The sequence below is a fragment of the Ctenocephalides felis genome, unplaced genomic scaffold, assembly GCF_003426905.1.
Source record: "Ctenocephalides felis isolate EL2017-DRISC unplaced genomic scaffold, ASM342690v1 CF-g0.4_SCAFFOLD_03571, whole genome shotgun sequence".
NCBI lineage: Eukaryota > Metazoa > Arthropoda > Insecta > Siphonaptera > Pulicidae > Ctenocephalides > Ctenocephalides felis.
Window position 1 is genome coordinate 64,295,547 of NW_020539725.1, and position 19,122 is coordinate 64,314,668.

General features: G+C 29.9%; 3 protein-coding genes across 3 annotated transcripts in view; 2 read left to right on the top strand and 1 right to left on the bottom strand.

The window, feature by feature from the left end:
• LOC113386963 (zinc finger SWIM domain-containing protein 8-like) overlaps positions 1-19,122 on the bottom strand; it is a 63,332-nt gene that overhangs the window by 16,143 nt on the left and 28,067 nt on the right. The gene's annotated exons all lie outside the window — the stretch shown is intronic.
• LOC113386965 lies at positions 8,353-11,307 on the top strand (the record flags this gene model as incomplete). Its single annotated transcript, XM_026624724.1, is given in 5 exon segments — positions 8,353-8,367; positions 8,524-8,709; positions 9,038-9,119; positions 10,727-10,846; positions 11,173-11,307. Coding segments are annotated over 5 exon segments (538 nt in total), but the record flags the coding sequence as incomplete, so codon positions are not given.
• On the top strand, positions 13,545-17,990 carry LOC113386964 (dynactin subunit 4-like; the record flags this gene model as incomplete). Its single annotated transcript, XM_026624723.1, is given in 6 exon segments — positions 13,545-13,741; positions 13,823-14,084; positions 14,236-14,390; positions 15,113-15,293; positions 15,370-15,553; positions 17,818-17,990. Coding segments are annotated over 6 exon segments (1,084 nt in total), but the record flags the coding sequence as incomplete, so codon positions are not given.

The window sequence follows — 19,122 nt, forward strand, 5'->3', positions numbered from 1 at the left end:
GGGACTCTACTGACGAGCAAATTAAATGTTCAACTAAAAAATAAAAAAGGGACTCTACTAATGAGCAAACTGTTTTAGAGCTGAAATCTGAAAAGGGACGCCATGACGAGCTAGTTAAATTTTAATCTAGAATCCAAAGAAGGGACTCTACTGACGAGCAAATTAAATTTTAAACTACAAGATAAAAAAGGAAATCTACTGACGAGCAAATTATGTTTTAAACTAAAAAATAAAAGAGGGACTCTACTGACGAGGAAATTAAATTTAATTTTAAATTAAAAAAGAAACTGTACTGACGAGCAAACTTAAACTTTGATCTTAAATCAAAAAAGGACTCTACTGACGAGCAAATGAAATTTAAACTAAAGAATAAGAAAAGGGACTCTACTGACGACCAAACTTGATTTTGATATAGAATCTAAAAAAGGACTTTACTAACGAGCAAACTTTAATTTTGATCTAAAATCATAAAGGGACTCTACTGGCGAGCAAATAAATTTTAAATACAAGATAAAAAAGTGAACTCTACTGACGAGCAAACTTTAATTTGTATTTAAATCTAAAAAATGACTCTACTGACGAGCAAATTAAATTTTAAACTAAAAAATATAATAGGGACTTTAGAAAAGATAAACCACATTTATTTGACTAAATAAAATGAAAACAAAAAATCACAAATTCTCGATATACTCTATATATCTTATATATAAAAATGGAGCTCTCTATCAAATGATCCGCTAAAACTCGAAAACGGCTAAACCGATTTGGCAAGTGTTACTAGAGACTCAAAATATAAACTTTTTTGATATGTTAATATGAAAATGCACTTTTTGGCATATTTTTCTCAAATACGGGGCTCTAAAACACCTCATTTGTATAATTATATACTCATTGGTATTTATAAACATTTTCTAGGTTATATTTTTTTATTTATGTTATTTTAATTCAGAACCTAATTTGGTATCGATCAAAGGGACATTTTGTCGAATAACATTTTCCCAGTTATAATTTCCCAGAATTTATCGAAGAATAGATAGTAATATATGAAGGTTCGGGTTTAAAAAGGTTTAACAACAATATTTGAAAGTAGAGGGAGTAAAGATGTATAACCCGCTATAACCCTGATTCTCATGACATGATATCGGGAGATAAAGGATAATCTTTGAAAATCCATAATACTTTTTATTAAATTTACTTTAATTCATCGAATGTTACTTGAAACTTTCAAAAAGCAGGTCAAAGCAGATATATATAATCATTTTCTATCTCTCCTCGCAGAAATTTGAAAATTTGTATAAGCTCAGAGTATTATTTAAAATTATACACAAATCCAGAATCCAAATAAAATCTGAAAAAACTTGAAACGCAATCAATAAGTCGAAAGATCCAGAAGCTTTGGATTGGATTATACTATGTTCTCTATAGAAAGTGTATAAAACTTCCAGTTTGATTGTATTGACAAAATATAGACAAACTAAGGGATTTATTGTTTTTATAATACCCCATTGTATGTGGCATTCAAACAACTTATCCTTATACACTTAAAGTATTAATTTTTGATTCTCTGGAAATGTCTTAGAATATCCTTACTTAGCAAACAACGTTTGCTGGATAGCTAGTCATTTATAAAAACATTACCTTTCATTTACTTCTCAATTTTAGGTTCGCCCTTCGTATTGACGCCATCAGTTCAACTGGCAAACATTCCTTGGATACGAGGCGATTTTGGAATGACAAGTAGGCCTCGATTTCCGAGAACGAAGATGGTAAGACAATGTCAAATACAAACTCATTTTTTAAACTATATTATAACTATTACTATTGCTGTAGGTATTGTTGGAAAGGGCTATGCTCCGGCGGGTAATGATGATTTTCTGAACCTCATCAGCCAGGACGAGCTGAACCCTGGATACCGGAGCAGGAGCTTGCTCGCAAAAAGTTTGCCCCACTCGATTCTTTGTTTGCTGGGGTGAAGAAGTTATTGCTGTCAAAGGTTAGTAATAAGTAATAGACATAGAACAAATGCGCATTAGGCACCAAAAACTTTTTCCAAAGTACTGCTCCTCTTTTCTCATTTTATTTACTCAAATTGAATAAGTTTTATCTTTTCTTCATTATCTACATATATATAAAAATAAGTCGGGTTTTCCTTCCTGACGAAATAACTCCAGAACGCACGAACCGATTTCGACAATTTTGCATTCGTTGCAAAAAGGTCTCGGGCTCCGCAAGGTTAATAGCTAAGAAAATTAATGGTGCATGGCATCGTGCCCTAATTCAAATTGCTGGAACTTCACGCACCGTAATTGAAAATTCGAGTAATGACATTAGTGAGAATTATCAGAATTATTATCAGCTTGGTAAAGTCAACGAGCAATTCTTGCCGCAAAGAATAATGATTTACACGCACTGAATTTCACCATTCAATCAAACATTGCTGGCGATTTGGTGACATACCAATGATTCCGACTGGTCTTCCGTTTGACTTCAAACGATTGCAATTTCCAGTTCGCATTGCGTTTGCAATAAGAAGTCGCAAGGCCAATCGCTTAGTGTTTGCGGGATAAATTTCAAATAGATTATTTATAAAATCATTGTTTTTCAGTTATACGTTGCCTGTTCACGAGTTGGAAAACCATCCGCTTTGTTTGTGTTAACGTCAGACCAAAAAACAAAAAATGTGGTTTACCAAAGAGCACTTCAATGAAACGGATAATTTGCGGGGATTCACTTTCATTTACTTAGAGAAGTTCAACTAAAAAACACTTAATTTTTGTAAACGAAATAAATTTATTACTGTTGTGCAATAAAATCAAATTTTTCCTTTTCAAATATAAAACAAACAAAAAATTTCTTCATTATTCTCACGAAACCATCTTGTGGCGAAACGGAGTTCGTCGGGTTTGCTAGTTTTTTATAAAAACAAGTGTAATAAGTAGGAATATGTTAGGAACAGTAAGAATGTTATACTTCTGAAAAATATTTCTACAACTTGTCATCGAGTTAAGAGAGAACATGATTCTTAGCGCCCTTTTCTGAAGTTTAAAAACATGTTTTAAGGATGCTGAAAAACCCCAAAATTGAATGCCGTAGACCAAATGCGAGTAGAAGTTGGAGTAATAGATAGAAAGAAGACAATTTAAACTAATTTTAGATTTAAGCACTCTTAACATGAAACAAGTTCTGAAAAGTTTAGGTATTAATGACGAATAAATATGATCACCCCAATTTAAATTTTTTTGAATTTCAATTTCTAGGAATTTAGAAACGGCAGAAAAATTGAAGACGACATCGTTAATAATTAGGGAATTGATTTCGTTATTAATCCTATAGACTGTTCGAAATGACATTATTTTAGTTTTATCGTTATTAAGTAAAAGGTTATTAGAGTTGAACCAATTAGAAACTGAAATCATTGATTGATTCAGTTTAAAACTGACTTCTTCAAAAGATTTTCCTTTAATAATTAAACTTGTATCGTCGGCAAAAAGAAAAAATTGGCAAAGATCGGTACAATTTGGCATGGGTACAGGATAACGTCTGTCGGGTCATTTGCTATATATAAATCTTATCCTAGAATTGAACCTGAGGGTAAATTTACGTGCTTTGTTTGGTGACGACATCTATGATATGCTGAAAGAATTAAAATTTATTTCATATCAAAGCACTCGTGTTTGCCATCAATTTATACTTGTTTATCTATGATCTATTTATTGTTGTAAAAAACATTAATTGTAAATATCAGTATAGGTTATTAAAAAAATTGGAACTATTGAATTGTAGACGTGGGTACAGGACAACGTCCGTCGGGTCATCTAGTATACATACATATATATATATATATATATATATATATATATATACATATATGTTAGAGAAGTTAGTTTTGATGTTGAGAAATATGAGTAAGTTCTTCAAGGGCAATACATCAAATAAAAGGCAAAGATTTAGAAGTTAATCTTTAATTTTTCCAAACGTTTCGACATAGTATTTTATGTCATCATCAGTGGATCTACAGAATGAATATTGAAAAATTAATATAAACTAGGGAAAAATTGACAGAAATTGGAAAAAGAACTATAGATATAAGTAATATAATTATAACAATAACAAATATACTTAACAGCTAGATAAACAAGAGAAATGAAAAGTAAAAAGAAATATATACAAACATACAAAAGCGTAATATATATACATAAATATACACACAAACAAACATGTATATATGATATACATGTACAAACACGTGCACATATACATATATACATACGAATAATACGTATATATAAACATATACATACGGACATGTACATATGTATATATACACATATATACATACATACACATACACATATACATATATACATACATACACATATATACATATATACTTATACATATATATATATAAATATACATACATATGCAATACAGACACATACATATATATAGACAACGAAGCTAACTTACATAAATATGGTCTTACATCAGTAGCTAGCGCAAGGCACATAATTTTGCACTATTATATATACACTAACTTGTTTTTTTTTTAAATTATTATTTTGTTGAACAGAACATAGTAAAATATTTGTAAAATATATAATATATTTTGCTTAATTAATCTAATATATAAAATATATATATATATATATATATATATATATAAATTTGGATTAAACCTAGGGCTAAATTTACGTTCAACAATTAAATTTGTGTAATGTGTCTGTATTTCTTTTACCAGAGCCGACAGTAGAGGTGTCCCTGACTTCGCCCATATCAGATGCCGGCAACTTTTCCCTGCCGGAGGAGTGCCGCTGCTGCGTCTGGATCGACGCAGTCTCTCCTGGTTATTCGGAGCAGAAGGGCGGAGTGTCCTATCCGGTGCCTCATAAGCAATTGCCGAGGCTGGTGTCGGAGGCGGCAGACGAAAGAGTTTACGGATCGGAGAGGCGTAAGAGGAAAAGTAATTATATATAATTGGAAATAGATAAAACAATTTTTAGTTTGGAATGCTAATTATTTTTATCAAGATTTGTTCATCTTTAACTTTTTGGAATCAATTTTCTTTTCGCCAAGAAATATGATGTACACGCACTGAATTTCACCATTGAATCAAAAATTGCTGGCGATTTGGTGACATACCAATGATTCCGACTGGTCTTCCGTTTGACTTCAAACGATTGCAATTTCCAGTTCGCCTTGCGTTCGCAATGACAATTAACAAGTCGCAAGGCTAATAGCTTAGTGTTTGCGAGATAAATTTCAAATAGATCATTTATAAAATCAATCAAACTTCTCTTCAACCACTCTCTCTCTCTACCGCATGTGCCACGTAACCTTGAATTCATTTGTGTTACTATTAGGGTTTATCGGTTTCCAAAAACCGGTTTTTGAGCGAAAAAAGTCGGTTTTTAGTGTATATGGGAAAATGACAACTATAATCAAATATAAAATATAGATGAAAGCGTTTTGATTCTTGAAATCATATCGGTTCAAAATCATTTCATATCTTATCAATCTGCAATGGTTCCCAGAAAGGTTTTCTATATATTAATTTAGATTTTTATACCAGTGTATATATTAATTTAAATCAATGTGACTTCTTCTTGAAGAAGTAACTTTCTCTATTCTATCTTAAAAAAAAGAGTTTTAAACCCTAGAAGCCAAAAATGAAGGAACAAAAAACTTAGAATTATATCAGGCTTTAAAAACAATAAAGCATAATTTGGTCGCAAGTATGAGAGTATTTTCTATTTCAGGAAATTTTGTGAGTGACACGTCTAAGTAGCAATTCGATAAACGTTCTCAGTTTTTTGAAATCATATTTTATTAAACAAAAAAAACAATTAGATGTTTAAAATTAATTAATTAAAATTGCTCGGAACAGACAACACCTGAGCTTAATTGTTTTTAAAACTAAAATTGATATTAACAAGTATGTATCAACATGTATCTAATATTTTTTTTTTTATTTTAATTTAATGATTTTTTTTAACTTCCCGTAGGGTAAGTTATTGTAATGGGCCAAAAATTGAAATTGAAAATTTTTACATTTCTCGACGTTTTGAAGGTTTCTGAACATTTTTAAGGCATACCTCAGAAAAAATGGATGTGTGTGTGTTTTGTATGTCCGCATTTTTTCGTCCACGTTTTTGGGCGCACGGACCAACCGATTTGAATGGTTCAAAAAACATTCGATTCCTTTTGATAGGGAGATGTGCTGATTAGTTTTTGGCGAAGGCAGGTCCAGACGTTCCGGAGATACGAAGCCAAGAGTGCAAAAAATACAAATCGAGTTTTTGGGAGAACGCAGTATCGGATTTGAATGATCTAAAAAACATTCAATTTGTAATGATTGGGAGAAGAGGTGATTAGTTTTTGGCAAAGACAGGTCCCGCCATTTCGAAGATACGGAGCTAAATATGTAAAAAATGGGAGTTTTTGAGAGAATTAAGCGTCCGATTTAAATGATTCAAAGAACTTTCTGCTTGTCTTAACAAAATAATTGATTTTGAAATAAAAAAATTTCAACTTTTTTTTTCAAATAATTTTTTTTTTGTATATCGAAAATAATTCAAATTTTATTTTTAATTCTGACTATAGTTCTAATATACTTTAAACAAATAATTTCAACTTTGCAATTCAATTTATATAATTCTTATAAATATTAGACAATGTTAAAATATTAATAATAATCTATTTTAAAACGTTTAATATTCTTTGATCATTTTGTTACGGTACGGAAAATTTCCAGCAATTTGCCTTAAGGCACGATGCCATACACCCTAATAGTTTTTTTTTGTTTTGAAATATTTTCGAAATCTTGAACTTTTTTTCAAAGCAACCGCACTGCTTTAGCTGCATAGAGACGAAATACGTGCAACTCTTTTTACTTGGAAAAACCATTTATTTTTATTAAGGATTGTTCGTCCCTAATATTTTTTTAAATTTTGGAATCAATTTTCTTCATTTTAATTTACACAACTCTAAATTTTCACCCTCCTTCTACAAATCTCTTTTTCATAAAAGCCATTTTAGTCAGTGAGTGTTTTTTACAGATTTTTAATGATCATATTTTCCTGACCTTATGATAAAACATGAATTTTAATTGAACAACTTTTTCCTATTATATATATACTAGCTGGCCCGGCTTTTTTAATATGTATTTTTGAAGTAAAACTTCTTTAGGCGCTACTAGAGAGTAAATCTGTGAAAATGCAATAGAAGGCCGTTGAAAAACGATTTATTTTTGTCAAGATTTGCCCAGTCCTCCCATTTTCCCATTGTACAAATATTTCCCGATGCGCACAAACAGTACATAGTTGATAAATTGTTTGCATAAAGAGCAATTTTTGCAAAAAAATGAAGAGATTGAATATTAAAATCTGAAGATACAAAAGTTTTTGATAGGAAACTATAGGCACCATACAAATTTATGGCAAAACTGTAAAATTTTCCACTCTCTTAATTTTTTTTCAATATTAGTCAATTCGCTGGACATCCCACATAACAATATAATATAAAAATGAATTATCATATTTCGATTTGTAATTAAAAAAAATAATGAATTAATGCAAAAGCACGGTAATAATATATCAAAATCTTGAAAATTTGAATGTGCCAATTCAATTTAAATAGAATCAGCGTCAGATTTTGTTGGCTCTTGCAAAGACTATTATTAAGGGACATTTATATGTGGCGTGCTTTGCAGTGGGTAAACTATTCATATATTTTTTGTTAGCTGCTCCTTTTACTTGTGCACCAGATTTGCAATTACTTAGTTATTTTTGTACTAAACATTTTATACTCGAAATATTTTTTATGGCAAAACAGCGTTTGCAGGGTCAGCTAGTATATATATATACTAGCTGGCCCGGCTATTTGAAATATATACTATACCTAATTTCTTTTTTTTTTATTACAGTTTCGTCCGCCAATATAAATCCGAAAGTGGAACCATTACTTCCCGACCAGCTCGGTGCTCATTTGGGTTCGATCAGGACCAGGTTCGGTTATGGAGGTAATTGCAGTCTAAATGAATCTATTTATTCATAATATATTATTTAATATTAGTTGTGAATTTTTATTCCAGGACGAGACGATCCTGTCGACATATCATATTCGAAACACAGTCCTGCAAAACCGAATGTCGTCGGGTCTAGAGGTATTCGAAATTGTTTGGATATAAGTAATTTTATGAAAAAAATTATGAGTAAAATTTATTTCAAAAGTTTAATTGTGTTTTTGTTTTTGTTTCCAAGATGTTTCACAACTGAATAAGAATAAGGGGCCATTGGATTCCAACGATGCATCGTCTTTCTACTGGCCGTCCATGGAATTTGAAAGGAAGGTTTCGGATGTTCCGAGGTAGGAATAAAAATATTAAAAGGAAATAGGTCAGTCCAGTGATACTCGGTTCGAGTCCTGGCACTGACGTGGAATTGTCATTTGATGATTTGTTGGATTGAAATTGAGTAGAATTTCGATTGTTGAGTAGCTCCGTCAGTAGCATGCAATTTTTAGGTTTTCTGATGATCCCCAAAATCACGGAAAACCAAGGAGCGACAATTTACACGATCACGATCATCACAAGTACGATCAGTATTACGAACAGTTCAGGATGAAATCAGCATTTCAGCTCAAAGGATTGTCTTCGGCAGATTGCCATGAATTGTTGACTGAGGATCCTCATTATGATACCATTCTGAGGTAATAAAACTACATATAATTTTTACAAAAATTGGAACATTGCTGGAGGACTTCTTTTTTTTTTTAATTTGAAAATTTGCTATATTTGACTTGAATACATACATTTATATAAAAATACAAATTGTATACACCTGTTCTAGGAATATCATTATACTATCATAATATAATATTGTTTGCATATATATATATTTGTTTCAATTGACTTATATAAGTATGAAAAGAGCTATTAAAAACATACTACCACTTGCTGGTGGACTTTTTTATTTCATGAACAAGTATTATGTTCACGAAAAAAAATTGTTAATTATTTATTGTTATTATTTTTTAGCGAATACGAATTCTGCACACAATTTGTTCCATCAGAACTTTTCCGGAGAAGTTTGGAGGAGTCTGACTCTGAGGATGCGCCGGTAAAAATTATTTATATTTTATTTTATTTATCTTATATATAAAAATGGAGCTCTCGATAAAATGATCCGCTAAAACTCGAAAACGCCTAAACCGATTTGGCCAGTCTTAGTCTTGAAAAATTCGTGCCAATCCAGTGATGGTCGGAAAGGTGAATTATTATTTCAAAATCGTGTAAAAACTTTATATTTTTAATTTGAAAATTGTTGTAAAAGCGTAATTTAAATAAAACAATGGACGGTAGCTAATACGTCAAATGTTTTTGACAGATGATGTTCAATTACGTTTAATAGGATGTTATACGTGAATATTATTAAATAATGATTAAATTGAAGTAAGTGGTTTTGTTTGTAGTTTTATTTATACACAAAAACGTTATTAAACGAATTGCAAGTGTTACTAGAAACTCAAAATATCAATTTTTTTGAAATGTACTACAAAAATGCACTTTTTGGCATATTTTTCTGCTCTGAAAAATCTCATTTGTATAATTATATACTCATTGCTATTTATAAAACATTTCCTACGTTATATTTTTTTTTTCATGTTATTTAAATTCAGAACTTAACTTTGGTATCCATCAAATGGACATTTTGTCGAATAATATTTTCCCAGTTATAATTTCCCAGAATTTATCGAAAAATAAATAGTAATATATCAAGGTCCCGGGTTAAAAAGGTCCACCACCGACGTGTCAAAAACCAGTCAAGTTAAGCATTGTTTAACAACAATATTTGAAAGTAGAAGGAAAATGATGTATAACCAGCTATACCCTTGATTCTTATGATTTTGCTATCGGGAGATAAACGGCAATCTTTAAAAATCGATAAAAAAGTATTTTTTTCCGTTGGTAGTTTTTTTAGCATTAGTTAAAAATTTAATTATTTTAGTAAGTTACCTCTAAAATTAAAATAAGACATTAAGCCTGTTTGCCACGTGCCCGTTCCAAGTTACTCTAGAAGTAAAAAGATCTAGATAACAAATTTTTGAGCACATTTTTACAATAATGAATAGTTGGCAGTTTTACTGAACATAGTCAGATAATTGTTCGTTTGAAATGTGTTATTTGCTGTGATATAATTGTTTTGGTTTTCATAATATAATTAATATTTGCTCAAAGTCAAATTGGATCTTTGTGCCTCGCCCTGCTCTACGTTTATACTTTTTATTAAATTTACAAAAAGCAGGTCAAAGAAGAAATACTTAATTCATTTTCTATCTCTCCTCGCAGAAATTTGAAAATTATGTATAAGCTCAGTAGTATTATTTACACTTATACACAAAATCCAGAATCCAAAAAGAATCTGAAAACTTGAAACGTAATCAATATGTCGAAAGACCAAAAATGACTTGGATTGGATTATACCATGTTCTCTATAGAAAGTGTATAAAACTTTCAGTTTGATTGTATTGACAAAATATAGACAAACTAATGGGGTTTATAATACCTCATTGTATATAGCATTCAAACACATCCCCTTATACACCTAAAAGTATTAATATTTTGATTCTCTAGAAATTGTTTAGAACATACCTTACTTAGCAAAACAACGTTTGCCGGGTCAGCTAGTATATATATATATAATTTGTTAATCATTTTCTTTTTTAGGTGGATCCAGGTTCGCCCCTCGTATGCGGCTGGGACAGTATTCAATACGGCGTTGTTTCCTGGAAACCTTGCTCTATTCTTCATCCAAATCCACCAATTGTCTACACAAGAATAGACAAGGTAAGTTTTTGAAGTAAAACTCAGCATCGCTTCATTTCTCTAATGAGGGTTGAAGTCCTAAATGCTAATTCGAAGTGTGACTTTAATTACATTATTGATTTAAATGTTATACATATTTTTAATGCTATTATAAATATATAATTCATAATTTATCATTATATGAATGTGTATAACGTGTTGGCACTAATAAAAGTGTGCATCACGAGAGTTACCATATTACTAATAAACATTATTCAAAATTGTTATGTATTTATTTTTACTTAAATCTTGTACGGTAGCAAATAAGTTTTACTTCAATCGCGCACTCTTTTTTTATTTTTTTTTAGTATCAAGACTGGATAAGAAACGCCATCACAACTCAGCCAGAGAATCTGAATAGTCATTACGTCGGAGGAACTGACAAAAATCATTTGAGCCTTGTAATTTTTATAATTAGTATCGTCGTCAATGAAATATTGTAATATCGGTAAAAAGAAATTGTAATGTGTCGTCCAGTTTTGTAGAAATTAATTTATTGCATAAATTTTTATTTATGGTGGTGAGTAGTTGTTTATTATTGACTTGTATATATATATATAAATATATATATATATATATATATATATCTTATATATAAAAATGGAGCTCTCTTTCAAATGTCCGAAAAAACTCGAAAACGGCTGAATCGATTTGGCCAGTCTTAGTCTTGAAAAATTCGTGCCAATCCAGAGAAAGTCCAAAAGGTGAGAAATTATTTCAAATCCGCGTAGAAACTTTACATTTTTAATTTGAAAATTTTTGTAGAAGCGTAATTTAAATAAAACAAAGGACGGTGGCAATTTCGTGAAATGTCAAACGCTTTTGACAGATGATGTTCAATTACGTTTAATAGGATGTTTTACGCGAATATTATTTATTTGTGATAAATTTGTAGTAAGTAGTTTTGTTTGTAGTTTTATTTATATACAAAAACGTTAGTAAACGGGCCCCAAGAAAATGCATTTTTGGCATATTTTTCTCAAACACGGTGCTCTGAAAGATCTTATTTGTATAATTATATGCTCATTGGTATTTATAAAACATTTTCTAGGTTATATTATTTTTTATTTATGTTATTTAAATTCAGAACCTAAATTTGGTATCGATCAAATGGACCTTTTGTCGAATAACATTTTTCCAGTTATAATTTCCCAGAATTTATCGCAGAATAGATTGTAATATATGAAGGTCCGGGGTTAAAAAACCACCGATTTGTCAAAAATCAGTAAAGTTAAGCATTGTTTAACAACAATATTTGAAAGTAGAGGAAAAAAGATTTATAGCCAGCTACAAGCTTGATTTGAAAACGGTAATCTTTGAAATGGGGGAGATAAACGGTAATCTTTGAGAATCCATAATAAAAGTATTTTCTTCCGTTGGTAGTTTTTAAGCATTAGTTAAAAATGTAATTATTTTGTAAAATACCTTTAAAACTATAATAAGGCTTTAAATCTTTTTGCCACCTGCCCGTTTCAAGTTACCCCGCCTACAGGGTAAAAAGGTCTAGATAACAAATTTTTGAAAGAAGCATTCAAACAACACATCCTTATATACTTAAAGTATTAATATTTTTGATTCTCTAGAAATTGTCTAGAATATACCTTATTTAGCAAAACAACGTTTGCCGGGTCAGCTAGTGTATATATATATATATATATATATATATATATATATATATCTGCTGTGTATAAGGATCATTTATCATATATATACTATATATGAGCCAATATTAAGTTACAAGGCATGGATTTGTGTTGCCCTCGAGACAGCACATAAAGTTTAATGATGTCAAATTATATCAAAGATTTATGTGTCTGTGATAATAAAAATACAAAGTATATATATATATATATATATATATATATATATATATACAATATATATATATATATATATATATATATATATATATATAACCAAAATACTTTTAATTAACTTCCCATAGGGTAGTTACAGTAATGGGCCGAAAATCGAAATTGAAAATGTTCGCATTTCTCGACATTTTGAAGGTTTCTGAACATTTTGGCACACTTCAGAAAAAAGGATGTGTGTGTATGTGTGTGCGTGTGTGTTTTGTATGTCCGCATTTTTTCGTCCACGTTTTCGGGCGCACGGATCAACCGATTTGAATGGTTAAAAATGGTGCTGATTAGTTTTTGGCAAAGGCAGGTCCAGCAAAACTTTCAAAATAATTTTTGCCTTTTAATATGTGGTTAATGTTATTTTTAATTTTTTTCAGAACTTCATAAAGAATTATTAGATGCTTACAGAAAGAATACTATCAATAATTATTAATTAGAATTAGTTGAAAAAATACTGTAAATACTACAATGCGAAAAGATGTATGGTTTTTGATAAAATATATTTTATCAAAAATCATACATCTCTTCGCAAGGAAAATTGAAAAATCTCAGAAAATTTATATGCAAACACATATCAATTTATACACCATTTTTTTCATTTTATTATTGTGTATATTTTTCCCAAACACACTATTCACGTACAACTAACCATTTACCTTTGCGCGCTTTAATTTGAAATTTTCAACCGTTAAATCAAACTGAAGTTAGTAACACTTTTGCACCGCCATCTTTGCAACTTTATGTGAACCAAAAGTGACATTTCTCAAGATTTGTTAAAATATGCAAAATGACATTTATTAGTAATTTATTGTTATAAATATAAATTATAAATATAGTTATTGATATAAACTAGATTTTTTTAATGATCTGATAGTATTAAACGAGTATGGCTTACTTTTTGGGCCAAAACGTTGTTAATTATGTGTGTGGGTGTGGAATTTTAAAACCTATCACCAAGATATACTTTTGTAGGCACTGTTTGAAAATTAGGTGCGGATTTTGTGTCTACCATGAGGTAATAATTACACATATATAATATACATATACTTATATATATATATATATATATATATATATTTCTATTATTTTTTCCCAGGTGGATTCCTATTACTGTGTAAACTGTCTGGAGAATATTCCTTCCTCAGAAGCTCGTCTCCGAAAGCACAAATGTGGAAATTGTTTCAACTGTCCTTGTTGCTTCCATACATTGGCCACGAGGGCTACAAATGTTGCATTGCCAGTGAAAGCTGATGATGAACGAAAGGATGCCAAACCTATTACCAGGAAGATGTACTATTTTGCTTGCTTTTCTTGTCGGTGGACTTCTAGGGATGTTGGGATACCTGACCAAACTGTTGGTAAGATAATAAATAATAAATGACAAATTGTTACCTAAATTTGCATCTAGATATAAATAATACATTTATCTATATATGCAGATCAAAATATAATAAATATTTATTACATTTGTTGTTCCAATTTATTTTATTTTATATTTTCTTTTCCCAGCTAGTGGAGCCTGGCCTGATAGAGAAAATGTGCACTCAAATAGAATCGTGGCTCTTCAAGAGTACTTCACAACGCTTGTGATAAAAGATAAAATTGCAAAGCAAGAGATGCTGAAGAAAAAGCACAATGCTAGGAGCAAATTCACCACTTTAACAGTAAGATAACATTATAAATTATAAATTATATATATATATATATATATATATATATATATATATATATATATATACGAGGTCTGTTCAAAAAGTACCCGGAATTACTAATAATTAAATTTGCGGGTCTGGAGTGTCTGATTGTCAAATTTTTTTTTTATTGTGTTGGTATACATGCCCCTAAAGTATGATGAAATTTTCAGCTATATTCACTGTTTACTTTGTCTGTGGTAGTCGCTAAGGTTCGACGTGTTTTTTCTGAGCTCGGCGATTTTTACAATGGAAGAATTGAAAAGTCAAGAATTTGTATTAAATTTTGCGTAAAAAATGAAATAAAGTGTTGCAAAGTGCAAAAATTCACCAGATATGGCTCCGTGTGACTTTTTCCTATTCCCAAAGTTGAAGAGACCCATGAAAGGACGGCGGTTTTCCTCGATTGAAGAAAATCGCTGAGAGTGCTCAAGGACATATCAAAAAGTGAATATCAAGGGTGCTTCGAAAATTGGAAAAAACGCTGGCATAAGTGTATTATATCTGGGGGGGATTACTTTGAAGGGGACCACATTAATGTAGACGAATAAATGAATATTTTTTTGAAAAAACGAAAATTCCGGGTACTTTTTGAACAGACCTCGTATATAATATATATATTATATATATATATATATATATATATATATATTATTATTATTATTATTATTAATGGTTATTTTATTTTCAAATAGGATAAAACCGGTTTAACAGCAGCTATTATTCGCAAGCAAGTCGGTCTACCTTCCGATATATCCATACCGAGCAGTGCTTTTCATTCAAGTAATAAACCAACAATTGTTCCTGCTGTCGCTTCCGAAGACGTTGATGATCTTCCTGATGATATATTTACAACTCCACTGAATTTGATGGAAGGTAATAGATAAATATTTAATTTACTTCTCAATTTATTATTGAATTATAAACATTTATGTTATTATTATTATTTTAGTTACTACTGTAGAGCAAAGATTATTTCAACCAGATAATCAAGCAGCATCTGTCACCGGATTGTTCCCACAACATAAACTATTATCAATCAAACAGTCTCTGAGGTGTCGTCAATGCGAGCATAATGTTATCAAACCAGAGTACAATCCGAGTTCTATCAAGTTTAAAATCAATCTATTGGCATGGTAAGTGAGATTTAGACACATTTTTTTACTTAAACTTTTATTTTTATTAACTTCCCAAAGGATAGTTGAATTACTTAAGGCATAACACCAATACATATATTTTTTTCAAAGATAATTAGACCTATAAATTCTACTTTAACATTAAGTACTTGAGAAATTTGGAAGTTTATTTCAGTATTTGGATTCTACTAAAAATTACCTTTCAAATGATAACCCACATGCCATAAAATGTGTCATCAAAAATTTTTGAAGTAAAACTTCTTTAGGCTGCTATGCTAAAAAATTATAAATTTTAACATTCCATTTTTTTGCAGTATGATCGTGTATATAACGTTTTTATCTCAATATATACATTTTTTTGTAAAAAACGTTTTCTACTCGTCGAGACCTTTTAAACGATACCCTACATGCCATAAATCATACAATCTAAAATTTTTGAAGTAAAACTTCTTTAGACTCTCTGATACATATTTGTATAAAGTCTATACTTTGTACACAAACCAGATAGTTAAGTCCAGTATTTGGATTCTTTTCAAAAAGACCTTTCAAATGATACTCCACATGCCATAAAAGATACCATCAAAAATTTTGAAGTAAAACTTCTTTAGGCTTTTTGATACAAATTCATGAAAAATATATATTTTGTGAACAAATCATATAGTATTTGCTATAAAAGATTTACATGTTACATATTGTAAAAAAAGAAAAATTCAACATTTTTTTTACAATATATATGGTTATGTATATAACGTTTTAATTACAATATCTACATGTTTTTGTGAAAATCGTTTTTTACTCGTCGAGACCTTTTAAATGATACCCCACATGCCATAAAAGTACCATCAAAAATTCTTGAAGTAAAACTTCTTTAGACCCATCTGCTCCAAATTCGTAAAAAGTGTGTGTTATGTAGACACAAACTACATAAAAAAGTTTTACACCTCTAGTATTAAGAAAAAATCAATAAATTTTAACATTCTAATATTTTCAGCAATATAATTTTGTATATATCGTTTTCTAATCGTCGAGACCTTTTAAACGATACCCCACATGCCATAAAAGATGCAATCTAAAAATTTTGAAGTAAAACTTCTTTAGACTGTTTGATACAAATTCGTAAAAAGTGCATATTTAATGGACAAATTACATAGTTATTTTCAATATTCGGATTCTATTCGAAAAGACCTTTCAAATGATACCCCACATGCCATAAAAGATACAATTTAAATTTTTTGAAGTAAAACTTCTTTAAGCTCGTTTGATACAAATTTATTAAAAGTGCATATTATAAGTACACTTGAAAAATAACGATTGGAAATCATATTGATAACTTTTTTAGTGAAAGTGAAAATTATTCTACACGTCAAGACCTTTTAAATGATACTCCGCATGCCATAAACGATACAATATAAAAATTTTGAAGTAAAAATTCTTTAGACTCTTCTGTTACAAATTCGTAAAAAGTGTATATTTAGTGGACAAATCACATAGTTAGTTTCAATATTCAGATTCTATTCAAAAATACGTTTTAAACGATACCTCACATGCCATAAAGGATACAAGTTAAATTTTTTGAAGAAAAACTTCTTTAGACTCATCTGCTACAAATTAGTAAAAAGTGTATATTTAGTGGACAAATCACATAGGTAAGTCCAGTGTTTGGATTTTATTCGAAAAGACCTTTCAAAAGATACCCCACATGCCATAAAAGATACTATGTAAAATTTTTGAAGTAAAACTTCTTTAGGCCTCTTCTACAAATTCTAATACAAATAGTAAAAAAGTGTATATTTAGTGGATAAACCGTATAGTTAATATCAATATTCGGATTCTATTCAAAAAGACCTTTCAAACGATACCCCACATTCCATAAAAGATACAATCTACAATTTTTGAAGTAAAACTTTTTTAAGCTCGTATACTACAAATTTATTAACAGTACATATTATATTAAGTATGTTTGGAAGACATCAATTGGAAATCAATTTATCACTTTGTTAGTGAAAGCCAATTTTTTTTCAAAATATATGGTTCAACATTTACCTAAATATCTGCATTTTAACACTTCCACTCGCGAATTGCGAGATTTATACGAAATTTGTCGCCGGAGAGGCGGTCATCCAGTCGAAAGGGTTAATTCTTATTGATTTAGTTGATCAAGTATACGTATCGAGAAGTTCATGCAACTTTTCTTAAGGAATTTATTTTTATTTATTTATTTTTGTTTTAATTTTGACAAAAATATTTCTTCCATCCACTTCTAGTTATCACGTACCAGAGTTGCGCCTGATTTCATGCGAAGCCCTAAAACCTGGACAAAGTTCTAAAATTATACTAAAGCTGACAAATCCAACGCATAATGAAATGTTAATCAGTTTTCTATCTGTTGATTTCGAATGTCCGGAACCAGGAACCAAGAGTGACAAAAAATCCGGAGGAGAAGAGGTAATAATAATAATAATAATAATAACTAGTGGTGTATGGCATCGTGCCTTAAGGCAAATTGCTGAAACTTCCCGTACCGTAATGAAATATTCGAGAAATTTCAAACGTTTTCAAATATATTATTACAAATACTGTAACTTTCATTATTTTTGCCATCTTGTTATATCTGTGAGCAAATCAAATGTAAATAATAAATCAATTTATCTCCAGAACATTAACAATCGTCATTTCATTTCGAATTCAATTTCAAAAAAAAAATAGTTGACAAAATTCAAAAAGTGCTCCCGTATAGTCACAGTCTAAACGCATTTGCAAATAATTCTGTGCGACATTTTCACTTAAACTGTGCTTAGCTTGGCGGCATTTATAAGAACTAAAATGATTGTTGTTAAATTGAGGAGGCTACATTTTAATATATCTCGTTTTATATTTTTGGACCGGTTCGATTTTTATTTGTTTATAACTTCTAAACAAATTGTCTGATGTTTTGCAATATCCAGCAAATTTTTAGCCAATTAAATTATCTACAACTTTTGTTAATAACAAAATGTTGTATCTCATATCCTTTTACCCAAAATTTGCAATGAAACAGGTTGTTATAAATTTTGGAGGTTGCATCAGTATATCTTGCTTCATACTTTTGGACCAGCTCGATTTTTATTTATTTATTTATAACTTCAAAACGAAATGTCCCACCATTTTGCAATATTCAGCAAATTTATAGCCAATTAAATTATCTACAATTTCTATTAACAACAAAAATTGGTATCTCTTGTCCTTTTATCAAAAATTTACATTTAAAAAGGTAGTTGCTAAATTTTGGAGGTTACGTCATACTCATGTATCTTACTCTGTCACTCTACACTGTCAGGTATATGTTGCTCTCTTTTGCACTAATACTTTATCTCTCTCTTTCATTTTCTCACTATATACTGTTGTCTCTTTTACGTTTAATCAAAACAGACTCTATATCACATCGCGACTTAAGAAGTTTTACTTCAAAAATAAAATTCTATTTTACTAATTTATACATCGCCAACCTAAGAAGTTGAATTCATATGTAAATCATAAATCAATCAATTTATCTCCAGAACATTAACAATCGTCATTTCATTTCGAATTTA